This window comes from Delphinapterus leucas, chromosome 4 (genome assembly GCF_059928025.1).
Source record: "Delphinapterus leucas isolate spDelLeu-1000000601 "Yukka" chromosome 4, BTC_Dleu_Yukka2, whole genome shotgun sequence".
NCBI lineage: Eukaryota > Metazoa > Chordata > Mammalia > Artiodactyla > Monodontidae > Delphinapterus > Delphinapterus leucas.
In genome coordinates, this window is record NC_143132.1 from 138,078,038 (window position 1) to 138,091,681 (window position 13,644).

At 39.3% G+C, this 13,644-nt stretch overlaps 1 protein-coding gene across 2 annotated transcripts in view; it reads left to right on the forward strand.

Annotated features, from left to right (window-relative positions):
• Window positions 1–2,075: 2,075 nt before the first annotated feature.
• Window positions 2,076–13,644, forward strand: part of MRPL3 (mitochondrial ribosomal protein L3) — a 44,550-nt gene continuing 32,981 nt past the window's right edge. Inside the window, exons 1-4 of one of the 2 annotated variants that reach the window (XR_002642972.3) lie at window positions 2,076–2,301; window positions 3,310–3,494; window positions 4,520–4,611; window positions 6,490–6,588. Coding sequence is in view for 1 of the 2 variants with exons in the window: in XM_022561756.2 (XP_022417464.1) it covers window positions 2,210–2,301; window positions 3,310–3,494; window positions 4,520–4,611; window positions 6,490–6,588 (468 nt within the window). In the remaining variant the exon portion in view is untranslated. The remainder of the gene's footprint in view (window positions 2,302–3,309; window positions 3,495–4,519; window positions 4,612–6,489; window positions 6,589–13,644) is intronic. The other variant, XM_022561756.2, reaches the window with a different exon arrangement.

The window sequence follows — 13,644 nt, forward strand, 5'->3', positions numbered from 1 at the left end:
TGATTCAGTTCAGCCGTAGCGTCTGCTAAGGATTTCATTGACTCAAGGTTGCCATTATGGACCAGGAGAGTTTTGGCACTAGGGGCAAAGTTAGACTGAATGGCTGAGTCCTCAGGCCTCACAGACCACAGTGTGTGATAGGATCACTTACCAATTTTCCTCTTAGTGATAGAGGAATTCCAACAGAAGAGTAATAACACATTTGTCTTACAGAATCAAAGAAACAGAATGGCTGAGAGCACAGGCTCTGTGGGCACACTGCTGAGATCTAAATCTTGGCCCTTACTAGTTGAGTGAACTTGTGTAATCTCTCTGTGTTTATTTTCTCAATTGTAAAATGGAGATAATTATAGTATTATCACATGGGGTTATCATAAAGATCAAGTGAGGAAATACACTGAAAAAGTCAACATGAATCCTGTTAGGAATCAGACTGCGGTGTTTAATTTATAATGGAATGTCAACACAATACTTCTAACAGAACACACCCAAGGTCACACCCCAGCTACAAAATGACTAACAGTTCCTTCATCTGAGTGATTTCTGCTCCCTCACCATCATCATCCCCAATCTCACTTTTTCCTTCGTTCCTCCAGAACAAAATTATTGAGACGCCCAAATGCTGAATTGTCCTTGATGGCATCCATTCCAAAACAAGTCCCTGTTTTCCTGATGCCACCCAGCATAAGTCTAAATCTTATAACTCGTTTGTATAGAGACATCCTCAGGTGTATGCTCTCTCTTGCTGCAGCAAGCTAATTAAACTTAACCTTGTTTGAGTTTGGGCGTGCCCCTGGTGGTCTCTGATTAATGGGCTTCCACAATACTCAGCACATATAATAGCATACTATACGCACAAGAAATGCTAGCCACTGGCAGTAGTAGGCAAGCCTTTTTATTCCCAGCTTCTTGCATACAGCACACCTCAAGACATGCTTTTTCAATATAGGGCTATTCTCAAATAACTGGGAAGCCAGGCTAAGATGAGAAAACAAAGCAAACATTTAGAGACTGTGCTTTGTTTTCTAATTTTTATTTTTAGAGAACAGTCCAAGTAGTTACCAGGAATTGACCATTGCCTGGACTTTTTAAGCTAGGGTAGCCAGATCTTGAATAAAAGAGGGTCTTGAAATAGCTAAACTTTTAAGTTTTTATTTCTGAATTTCTAAAAACACACATTTGACCAAGAAGGAAACAAACTTTTGGAGTAATAGAATGAATGCCCAAGATACATCCATGGTGATTAGGTTTATTTGCACCTAAGGTGTATTAGGTATCTATTTAGTGACTCAAAATGAGAGTAATCATTTATTCTCTGTGGCAGTTTCTTCTGGTCAGGAACCCATGAGTTCCTTGGCTGGGTGGTTCAGGCTCAAAGTTTTTCATGAATTGCAATCATCTGAAAGGTTGCCTGGGACCGGAGGATCCCCTTCCTAGGTGGTTCACTCCTAGCTGGAAAATTGGTTCCTCTTCGCATGGGCCTCTCCACAGGGCTGTTTGAGTGTCTGCAGGACATGACCGCTGGCTTTCCCCATAGGGAGCCGTCCAAGAGCCCAAGACACAGTAGCAATACCTTTTATGATCCACCCCTGGAAGTCACACATCATCAACTTGGCCATATTCTACTAGTACATTCCAACCCTGTTTCAGTGCCGACCCTGCCCATCTGCTGGATGTGCTATTTTGGACCAGCACCAAAACTCTAAGTCTGTGTGCCCTCATTTATAATATAAAAATAACAACCTCCCTTCAGGGCTGTTTTGAACGTAAGCCAATGTAAGATTATCAAGCGCTGCTTAGTACAATGAGCTGCCCCACAACAGACATTACTTAGAAGTGATTTCGTTTCCTTAGGAAGCCTGTCCCTAGTTCGCCTCATTCTCCTGAAGTTTAAACTCCGAGCATCCTTTTTTTTTCCACCCCTGGAGAGCCGAGTCAGTCAGACCCCACCCTCCCCAGCCGACTCGATCCCGACGTAGGACTCTTCAGGAGGCGGAACTCTAGTTCCCGGGGCTCACCTCGGCACCGGCGCGCTTTGCGAAAGGACCGGAAGTGGCTCCTTTAGCTCTTCGTCCGAAAGGGCAGTGGGGGGCGGCCGGCTGGACGGTTCAGGAGGGCTCTGCGGACTGGGTCGCCGGCGCTGGGACACCCTGAAAGCGGAGCGGCGGGGCGCCCGGAGGTGAAGGGGTTGCGCCCTTCCGGCCTAGTCATGCTCGGTTGGAGGCTGCTGGCTCGGACCGGCGCCCGGGTGCTGGACCGCGGCGCGGGCGGCCTGGGCGCTGCCCGGGGCTCGGAGAACAGGTGGGTGCGGAGGACAGACGAGGGTGCGGCGTGGTGCCTGCACCTGTGGCCTCGGGCTGTGGCCTGGCCCGGCGTGGGGTAGGAGGGGGTTCCGTGCAGGCCTGAAGAGTAAGAATCATTGCTCTAAGGACGTGCCTTTTGAAGGATTGGAGGTGTGGTTTTTTTTGCTTTTTAATGCTGATGAGCATTAAAACAAGCATTACCAACAGCAATAATATTATCTGCCAATTAGTGAGAGTTTACTGTGTAATGTTCTTTTAGGAACATTAGTCTCCTTACGTCATGTAGCCTCACCTTAGAGCTGCTATCATCCGTTTTACAGATACCATCATTTTCCCGTCCTATCATTATTCTGCTTTGCAGGTAAAAGGGAAGCTTAGAGAAAAGTGATTTGCCCAAGGTCACTTAACTAATAAGTGAAAAATTGGGACTCTAGCCTGGATGTATCTACCTGCATACAAAAGAGATAGATCGCAGGAAGATTTACTTCTTTTCTGACCCTCCTGGCAAGAATTACACATCTCTTTCCTGACCTCCATCCTGTAAGGTCTCTCTTGGTGTGTTCAGCTAGTCACAGGTCATGTCTTTTATGGATTTTAGAATTTGCACACCCAGTTTCTTCACCACTCTGAGCCAAGGCCATGTCATTACAGGGGTTTATCAGAGAAAGATCAGTAACCCCACATTTTGTCACCTCTACTGGATGTAAACTGTTAACGTACATGTTCTAATGGACCTGTGGCTTCTCTTGTCTACATAGGACTACTCTGTTAGAAATCTGTTTATCCCAGAGGAGAAGAGGAAGAACTTTTCCTCCAGGGTAACTATTAACAGTTGAAATATGAGCCCCATTATTATCATGAGGAATGTCAGGGAAAAAACTAGAACAGAATCCAAACCCTTTCCAAAGGCCCTGACTACACTTTCCAACTCATGTGACCTCCCTTCTGTACATTAAGTGGGGAACCTTTTGAATTGTGCTTTGTTTTCTAATTTTTATTTTTACAGAACAGACATCTGGCTTTTGGTTAGAAGTCTTCATGGCAAGAGTGGTACTTGGTGGGATGAGCATCTTTCTGAAGAAAATGTTCCCTTTGTTAAGCAGTTGGTCTCTGATGAAAATAAAGCCCAAGTAGCAAGTAAACTCTGTCCTCTGAAAGATGAGCCGTGGCCTATACATCCTTGGGAACCAGGTGGTTATTTTGTATATGTTGTGTTCTCATCGCCTAATTACTGTCTGGCTGGCACGTTAAAAATCGTAGTGACTTCTGAATCAATTTATCATCTCTTTAATTTATTTTTCATGTCTTAAGTGTGTCTATTTCATTGTGGTTTGCAAGTATATTTCCAGCATTCTAGTCTACTGTTAGTGAATGTCTGATGATCATCAAGACTTCCTCAAGAAACTGCTTTGTAGGTGAAAAGAGAATTGTTCTGCAAACGTTTTCTTGTTTTCTTCAGATGAAAAATAATATAAAATAAATCAGGGAAGAAAAACTGGAAGAGTGTGATCTAAACTGTAATGTATCACACAGACGTTTGTAGCTGGGGTATTCTGCCACTCCACGCCTGCCAAGCATAACCCTAGAATCAGCTCTATGTGCCTGGTAGAGTGCTAAATCCATGTGTGGCCAGACCAAAAAGCATAAGGCCTTTCCTGTTCATGGAGTTGCCGTTGGTTGGGGGTTATTGTGGCTGTTGAATTGTTTAATGGCTAGAATTCTTAGTGGAGCAACTTTATCAATTTATGCAACAAATCTAAGTGTCATGGTGGATGCTGACATATTTTAGCAACATGACCACTTGTGTCATCTCAATAACTCCAGCTAACTTCTTAGAATTTGAGTAGTAGATGTTCCCTAATTAATGAGGTTGGATATGAATTGATATTAGGAAAGCAAAGCATAATGATGGATTTATCATGCCCTCTATTAATACCACTATTTTAAATACCAGAATATATCAGTGTAACTATTTTCTTTATTTTGTACGGTTTTCTTATATTTTTTATTTTACAGAGATTTATTGAGTACCAGTATATTATGTCAGGCATGGCTGAAGGCATTTATATCTGGAAGGAACAGTTGTATTTTACAGTATGAATATATCAGCATGTTTCTTATCTGCTTGCTCCTTATATGAAAGCAAAATTTAGGAAATACCGTGTTGACAAATGTTGAAAAGTCTGTGTGAGTATTGATTTGTTTTTAATTGCCAGGTTCCTCTAGAGTAGGCCTTATTGCAATGAAGTTAGGCATGATGCCCTTATGGACCAAAGATGGTCAGAAGCATGTGGTCACATTACTTCAGGTAAGAAACAGAAGATGTAACAAATCTATGTGTGTGCTGAGATCTATTTGTGCAAACCTAAATGGGCAATATTTGTATCCTGAAACATTTGACTGTGGTGAAGAAGAGGTAAAGTTGAGCATAGATACTGTAAAAGAGCTTTACTTCTGATGGTGTCAGTGAATGTTCTCACTCATGCCTGAGTGGTGGCTTTCTTTATACTGACATTGGGATAACTGGGGCAATTAATTAAAAAAAAAAATTGTAACCTAGCTTCTTACAGATCTACTAGTTTAATTCATAATCAGAAAAAATCTCAGTCCCATCTTATTTTCATTTATGGAGTTCTTTCAATTCAAAATTGTAATTTTGATCTCTTTACTAACTCAGAATGTAACACTTTTGTCTGGGGAAGTAGCATTTTGTTCTCTGAGATAAGGTTAAGCCCTAATGCTTAAGAATATAGGCCCTGGAACCAGAATACCTCAAATGTTGGTTCTGCCATTTTTTAGCTGTGTTCCTTGGAACACTGTGTCTTATCTGTAAAAGAATAATTTTATTCTGTAGGAGAAATCACTATGATCTCCCTCAAAGGGTTATTGTGAGGCTTGCACAAGATTCTAAATGTCAAGCACTTAAAATTTAAAACAATAGTAAATGTCCAATAAATGTTAGCTGTTATTGTCTTTATCATTATTATAAAAAGATCACTGATAAAGTTGAGACCTTCATTGCCCAGACCACTTTGAACAGCTCAGTTCATATTGGAGTCAGGCCTTAGACAAGCGTTTAGGGAGGTGATGGGGAGTAAAATGAGACCTCATGCATGTAAGTGCTTCCAGTGTTGACAGGCACAGGTGGCCTGTAAGCCCTTAGTAATTTTTTACTGACTCTGAATGATCAAGGAAAGGAGTATAGTTTCTGGAACTCTACAGAACTTTGGGAGCTTTTAGGAATGATGGGTGGGATTGTAAATTGGTACAGCTGCTTCAGGAAATAGTTTAGCATTATGGAAAAGTTGAGGTACGTGAACCAGTGGTCTCCCAGTTCCACTCCTGAGTGTTACTAGAAAATGTGAACAGATGATTTATAGCAGCATTACTCTTAATACTCCAAAAGTAGAAATAACTCCCATGTCCATCATGGTAGAATGGGTAAATAAATCATGGTGTATTTACATGATGGAGTGCTGGGTGACAGTGAAAATGGACAGAATAGAGCCGCACACAACAGTATGGGAGAACCTTACCTATAGAATCTTGAGTGAAAGCAGGAAAATATGGAGGAGTATATGTGGTCTGACTCCATTTACATAAAGGTTCAACAGGCAGCACTGAACTATAGGATTAAACAATACTTTCAAAGGTAGTAATTATAATGAAAAGTTAAATGATTACCATAAATGTCAAGAGAGGTGGTTATTTCTAGGACAGTTCTTCTCAGACTTTACCTCAGAATCACCTGGAGGGCTTATAAAACAGAGGTTCTGATTTAGTAGGTCTTGGCTGAGGCCTGAGAACCTGCATTTTCACAGAGTTCCCAGGTGACTGATGCTGCTTGCCTGGGGACCACACTTCGAGAGCCACTGCTCTAGGGGTAAAAAGGGTGGGGAGGAGGAATGGGTATGAGGGGGGAATTGGGAAGAGACACAGAGGTTTGGGGGATTTTTGACATGTGTAGTGGTTACATGCATATTTTCTTTATAAATACTCATTTTGTTGTATATTTGTGTTTTATGCACTTTTCTGTTTGTGTTATATTCAGTATTTGACAGTGTTTTTTTAAGAGTGTGGTTGGTATGGTGAGATAAGATGGATTGGATGGGCCTCAGTGTGGCTGGTATGTAATGTTAGCATGTGTCCTGGCACATACTTAGTTTTTTTATGTTTGTTTTTTTAGGTACGAGACTGTCACGTCCTAAAATATACTCCAAAGGAAAATCATAATGGAAAAATGGCAGCCCTGACTGTAGGAGGAAAAACTGTATCACGTTTCCATGTAAGGGCGCACTTTCATTCCTAGAATAGTGCATTTCACTAGTTTTAGACCTGAATTCTTTGAGATTCTGAATTCTTTTAAGTTTTGAGGATATCCCATAGCCACAGACTTGTCCAGGAGGTGAACTGTGGATTTGGAGGGAGGCAGTCTGATAGAGCTGCTGACCGCAGGAGTCTGGGAGACTTTGAGTTTGCTGTCTGGAACACTGTCTGGAACAAGTAACTTCACCTTCTAAGCTTCAGTATTTGCCCAGATGTAAAATGTGGATAAAAATACTACTTACCTAATAAGAGGTTTGGTACCAGGGTTACGTGAGACTTTTCACATGTGCCTGGCATGTAACAGACACTCAAAAGATGGTAGCTATTTGATTATTTTGTGGTTGTTTTATGTTTATTTTCATTTTTTTTTCTAAATTGTCTCAACTCTTGACTCCAACAGCATGTGAGGATTAATTTTTCATATATTAGAAGTTTTCAGTGTTGGGAAGAAAGCTGTGTATGAAGTCACATCAGATTTTTCTGAATAAAGTGTATTTCCCAAGTAGAATACTAATAGAATGCTGAGTTTGTAGTTTAAATGTGAAAAAAAGTCTGCACAATTAGTATTTTGGGGGGGTTGGGGATGACTGAAAGCAGAGAATGCCTTTCTAGAAATGGTGATGGTTTTCACTAATGGCTGCTAAAACATCTTTAGGTTTACTAAAATGTTGCTTGTCTCTAGATTAACATTTTTCCATTATAAATTATTTATGAAATGAACATGAATGAAAGTTAGGAGACAACCTGTTCTGTGCAGCTGTCAAAACTAACAAGTGTTTATCGATTGCCTCCTATTTCCTTGTCATAGTTAACTTTTGAGCACTTATTACATGCTGGGTATGTAGGCATTAAGTCTTTTACATTTATTAACTTACTTTTTCAGACTCTAAAGATAACGAAGTTAAGTAACTCCCTCAGGGACACCCACCAATAAGAGGTAGAGTGACAGACTCTGAAAGCCTTACTTTGTTAATTGTGTCTTGATATCCACCCTTTGGGAATACATAGGGAAGGTGGACTAATAAATTGACTATCTCAACACAGTACTATAAGTGCAACAAGCACATTGGCCAATTCTGCTTGTGGGAATCCTAGGAGGTTTCACAGGGAGGAGACCAGAAAGGAGGGTGGGTGCTAAAGGCATGCCAGGCAGAGTGGGCTCTGCAGAAGCAGATGCATGGAAGAGCATTGGTGCTTGGAAAGAGAAGGGCCGTATGTCTGGATCTTAGTGTGCAGTCGGGGAGAATGTGATAAAGGTGTGACAGGTGGGGTTGTCAGGATGGAGGGCTAACAAGTTTAGACCTCATCATGTAAACTTTGAGGAACTTTCTGAATTCTTTAACCAGGGCAGTGGTCAAATTGTTATCATGGTTAACTAAATTAGAAGATGCCAGGTGCAGGGAGGACGTTTAGGAGGTTGTTTTAAGCCCTCAGGGAGAGTTGATAAAAGTCTTTTGCCCCAGAGCAGTTGCATTGGGCTTGGAAGAGGCAGGGATTATAAAAAACCAGGTGAGTGTGAGTGTGTGGGAAGAGAACCCAGCAGGTCAGTGCTCATGCCATGACTTGGGACAGGGACAAGGAAAGGGATGCTTTGGAGGAAAGACGTGTTTAAAGTGTTTAAGAAAATCCAGGTGGAATTGTCCTATAAGTATATACTGATCAGCAAATTGGCGCTGATTGGAGTCCTGTGGTTTAATAGGCCTATCTCGTAAGTATTAGAGGACTTAGCTATTTTTGCATATTATGGTAGTATAGTTAGTTTATTTTTCATTAAGCCTTCATAGTAATATCTGCTATTCCTGACAGATTATTGCCTAATAATTACAGGGTTCAGATAATACCACAGTAATTAAAAGCACAATGTGATATTTTGGGAAACATTTTTTAAAAATGTCAAATGTTTGAATTTTTAAGTGTGTAAATATTTGCCCAACTTCCTGTGAATCCTGTGAACAGTTCTTCAGTTTGATAGACACCTCTGTTTTCTAATTGATTGTATTTCTGTGTTTTGTTAGGACTGTCATCTTTATTTCATTACTAATTTTGTAAATTTATGACTCTACAGCCTTGGTATTTGTAAGTCAGGTGTCCTGTTGGGATAATCCATTCTGCTTCAGCCTATTTGTGAACATTACTTCCTTGGGACTGCGGTAGTGGGAAATGAGTGGACCTGGGATCAGAAGAGCTGAGTTCTTCCATGGCTGCCAGTAGCTCCTTCACTCCACCTTTTTGAACAGCCATTTTCTTACCCATGAAGACAAGGAATTGGACTTGATGGTCTCTGAATTCTCTCCCAGTTCTAAGTCTCACATTGGTTCTCAAATATTTTAGTTTTTAAGAAAAAACAAAAGTTCCCCTCCAAAAATGAACTTGTCAGCTCAATTTATTCTATTTTACTTAGTGATAAAGATAATCTTATTGATGAAGTCTTATTAACATAATAACTAGGGCTTCCCTTGTGGCGCAGTGGTTGAGAGTCCGCCTGCCGATGCAGGGGATACGGGTTTGTGCCCCGGTCCGGGAAGATCCCACATGCCGCGGAGCGGCTGGGCCCGTGAGCCATGGCCGCTGAGCCTGCACGTCTGGAGCCTGTGCTCCGCAACGGGAGAGGCCACAACGAGAGGCCCGCGTACCGCAAAAAAATAAATAAATAACATAATAACTAAACTATTACAGAAACGATAGTACTTCTATTTCTACTTTGATATTTGAGACTCTGGTCTTCATACCTTAAGCTTTATCTCACCAATGAATATATAGCACAGCAGGGTGATTTGGATGCTGTATACTTATACTGTGGTGAATTTTAACCACTTATCTGACATAAACTTTTAAAACTGTTCACTACTCTGGTATAGAAGTGCTACAGAGGCCCTTTTATCCTTCAAGATATTATTTTTCTAGGACCAGAGGTCATGTATTATAATATTAAGAAAAAAGTTTTGTCTTTGAATGACTTTTCATCAGAATAGGATGTGAAAATGAAGTTCTAGAATTCTTTAAAAGTAAAGCATTTTGGTTCAGAAAGGAAAAAGATTTTTGAAACTAAAAGTATACAAACTTTCTCTTGCACATTGTAACCCTCAGGGAAACTGCAGGTAGATTGATTATAGAGGGTTTGAGAGAGAGAAGAGACACCTATGAATAGGTAATATTAAATAGTTAAGCATTCTAAAATGAGTTGATTGAATCAGTTTTATTTTTAATAGGGCTAGAATGTTATTTTTTTTTTAATCTGTAAAGAATTTATGCCTCCAAGAAACTAGACTGCTTTGCTTTTGCTATTTGTGTACCTTATAATAAATAAAAACTGATGTGGTACATAGTGTTTTTGAATAAGGAAGCTAAGTGGCCTTAAAGTTGGTTAAATCAATTCATCTTAGGAGCAGAGAAGCATTTTCATTGTGAGGAGGATAATTGCAGAGAACTCTGAAGAGGGAGGAAAAAATGCAACCTCACAGATAGGATTATCCAAGTGTGACTCTGCTGTCAGTCTTTTAAATTGCCTTTTGAAATCATTTATTTGGAAGTTAGAGGAAAAAAATCCCTTTGTTATACTGCTGTTGACTCAACTCAACTTGAACATCTGGTTTTTCTCAGGGCAGATACCCAATTAGTTTTATGATATTTTGATTTTAAAAGAAAAAAATTACTCACTTTTAGTGAAATTGGAAGATAATCAGGAAGTATGTATTACCTTTGTCCTTTTTATGTCTCAGTCTATAGTTACTTAGTCAAGATGTTTATCTTGTCCATTTTGTATTACTAAAAAAAGTACAGGATTTTTCTCATAAGCCTCCTGGAATACTTAAAAACCAATATTAATAAAATAATGTTTTTAAGTTACCAGGTGGAATATGTGAAGGTCAAAAATAAAATTGAAGTCTGTTCTAAAATTTAATAAATCTGAATCCAGTACATCAGGAAAATAATTTTAAGGATCCACATTTTTAAAATTTTTATTGAAGTTTAATTGACCTAAAACACTGTTAGTTCCAGATACACAACATAGTGATTCAGTATTTCTGTACGTTACAAAATGATCCTCACAGTTACCATCTGTCACCATACAAAGTTATTACATTATTGACTATATTCCCCATGCTGTACATTTCATCCTCCTGACTTACTTATTTTGTAACTGGAAGTTTACCTCTTAACCTCCCTCACTTACTTCACTCATCCCGTCCACCCCATCCTCCTGACAACCACCTGTTTGTTCACTGTATCTATGAATCTGTTTCTGTTTTGTTACCTTTGTTCATTTGTTTTTTAGATTCCACATATAAGTGAAATCACATGGTATTTGTCTTTCTCCATCTGACTTACTTCACTTTGCATAATATCCTCTAGACCCATCCATGTTGTAGCAGGCAAGATTTCTTTTTTTTTATGGCTGAGTAATATTCCATTGTGTGTGTGTGTGTGTGTGTGTGTGTGTGTACACATATATACACAACTTTATCCATTCATCTAGCGTTGGATACTTAGGTCACTTTCATATCTTAACTGTTGTAAATAACACTGTGAGGAACATAGATGTGCATATATGTTTTCGTATTAGTGTTTTTGTTTTCTTTGGAAGAATACCCAGAAATAGAGTAACTAAATTATATGGTATTTCTATTTTTAATTTTTGAGGAACCTCCATACTGTTTTCTGTAGTGGCTGCACCAATTTACATATCTGCCAACCGTGTGCAAGGGTTCCCTTTTCTCCACATCCTCTCCAAAACTTGTTGTTTCTTGTCTTTTTGATAATAGCCATTCTGACAGGTGGGAGGCAATATCTCATTGTGGTTTTATTTGCATTTCCCTGATGATTAGTGATGTTGAGCATGTTTTTTCAAGTGTCTTGGTCATTTGTATGTCTTTGGAAAAATGTCTATTCTTGTCTTCTGCTTATTTGTTAATTGGGTTGTTGGGTTTCTTTTGCTGTCAAATTGTATGAATTCCTTGTATATTTTGGATTTTGACCCCTTATCAGATATATCTTTTGTGGATATCTTCTTCCATTCAGTAGGTGGTCTTTTTGTCTTAATAGTTTCCTTCACTTTTTAGTTTGATGTAGTCTCATTTATTTATTTTTGCTTTTGTTTCCCTTGCGTGAGGAGACAGATCCAAAAAAAATTTGCCAAGATCTAGGTCAAAGATTGTACTACCTATGTTTTCTTCTAGGAGTTTTATGGTTTCAGGTCTTACATTTAAGTCTTTAATCCATTTTGAGTTTATTTTTGTATATGATATGAGAAAGTGGTCCAGTTTGATTCTTCTGCATGTAGCTGTCCAGTTTTCTCAACAACATTTATTGAAGAGGCTGTCTTTTCCCCATTGTATTTTCTTGCCTCTTTTTGTCATAGATTAGTTGACCATTTAAGTGTGGGTTTATTTCTGGGCTCTCTCTTCTGTTCTATTGATCTGTGTGTCTCTTTTTGTGCAAGTACCATACTGCTTTGATTACTGTAGCATTGTGGTATAGTTTGAAATCAGGGAGCATGATACCTCCAGCTTTGTTCTTTCTCAAAATTGTTTTGTCTATTCTGGGTCTTTTGTGTTTCCATACAAATTTTAGGATTTTTTGTTTTGGTTCTGTGAACAATGTCATTGGTATTTTGATAGGGATTGCATTGAATCTTTACATTGCCTTGAGTAGTATGACTATTTTAACAGTATTAATTCTTCCAGTCCATTAGCATGGTATATCTTTCCATTTCTCTGTGTCATCTTCACTTTCTTTCATCAGTGTCTTTTAGTTGTCCAAGTGTCTTTTACCTCCTTGGTTAGATTTATTCCTGGGTATTTTATTTTTTGATAATTTGCAATTGCATGTGGGATTGTTTTCTGAATTTCTCTTTCTGATAGTTCATTGTTAGTGCATAGAAAAGCAACAGGTTTCTATATATTAATTTTGTATCCTGTCACTTTACTGAATTCATTTATTAGTTCTAATAGTTTTTTTGATGGCATCTTTTAAGATTTTCCATATATAGTATCATGTCATCTGCAAACAGTGATAGTTTTATTTCTTCCCTTCCAGTCTAGATTTCTTTTTATTTCTTTTTCAAGGAGCCACATTTTTAAATGAACTTTTGTGTTTGCTTTTGTGGAAGAAGTGAGTATGACTGAGGATGAAAAGCAGGGGCCTTGGTAAAAGCGATGTTGAATATCAGTCTTAGATTTCAGCATATGGGAAGTGAAACCATAAAGAATGACTGGAGTGAATGTATGTTATCACTGTTGGAAGAAAGGATAGCTTCCCGAGGGGACTCTGTGAGGTGGAGAACAATCTTCTGTGGACATCCGGAGCAGAGCTGTTCAGTATTTGTTGCACAGTCCCACTGGGGGGCTCCAGGGAGATTCTCAGGGGGCTGCGGACTGATTCAAAAACTAAAGTTCTCTGCTTATAGGCCAATGCCACCCAATTTCATGTCAGCTGAGGACAGCCTACTCAGTAAGTTATAAAGGGGCACAGTTCTTATTTCAAACTGAAATTAGCAAGTACCTGAAGTTTGCTGCATATTCAAATACATGTTCTTCAGATAAGTGTGGCTTATCACTGGACCTGGGACTAGACATGTATTTAACAGACTTTCAGTGAGCTTTGGAAGTACATAGTGGGGGGAGATTATAGGCCAACAGACTGGCATGGGCAGGCACAGGTAAGCATACGTAGAGTACTGTGGCTCATTGGGGTCCTGCAGGTGCTTCGTTTAGGATCAGAGGGGAAGCAGAGGGAGAGGGAACAGCAGGAAGATAAATATTATTGCTTATATTCTCATGAAAGAGGCTCTTCACATCAGGAAGTGGTACAGCTTTTTTGGTAAGTCTTACAGTAGCTATATCAAGAGTTAAGAATTAAAACAGAAAAAAAAGACAACAGGACATTATGGTAAGGAAATAAGTCGTCCATAAAGTTTTCTATTCAAGGATATTTTCTATCCAAGGATATTTACAATAGCAGAACGAAAAAGCAGGGGTGGAGGGAAGAGCAGACAGTAGGACCTGCGAGGAGCTGG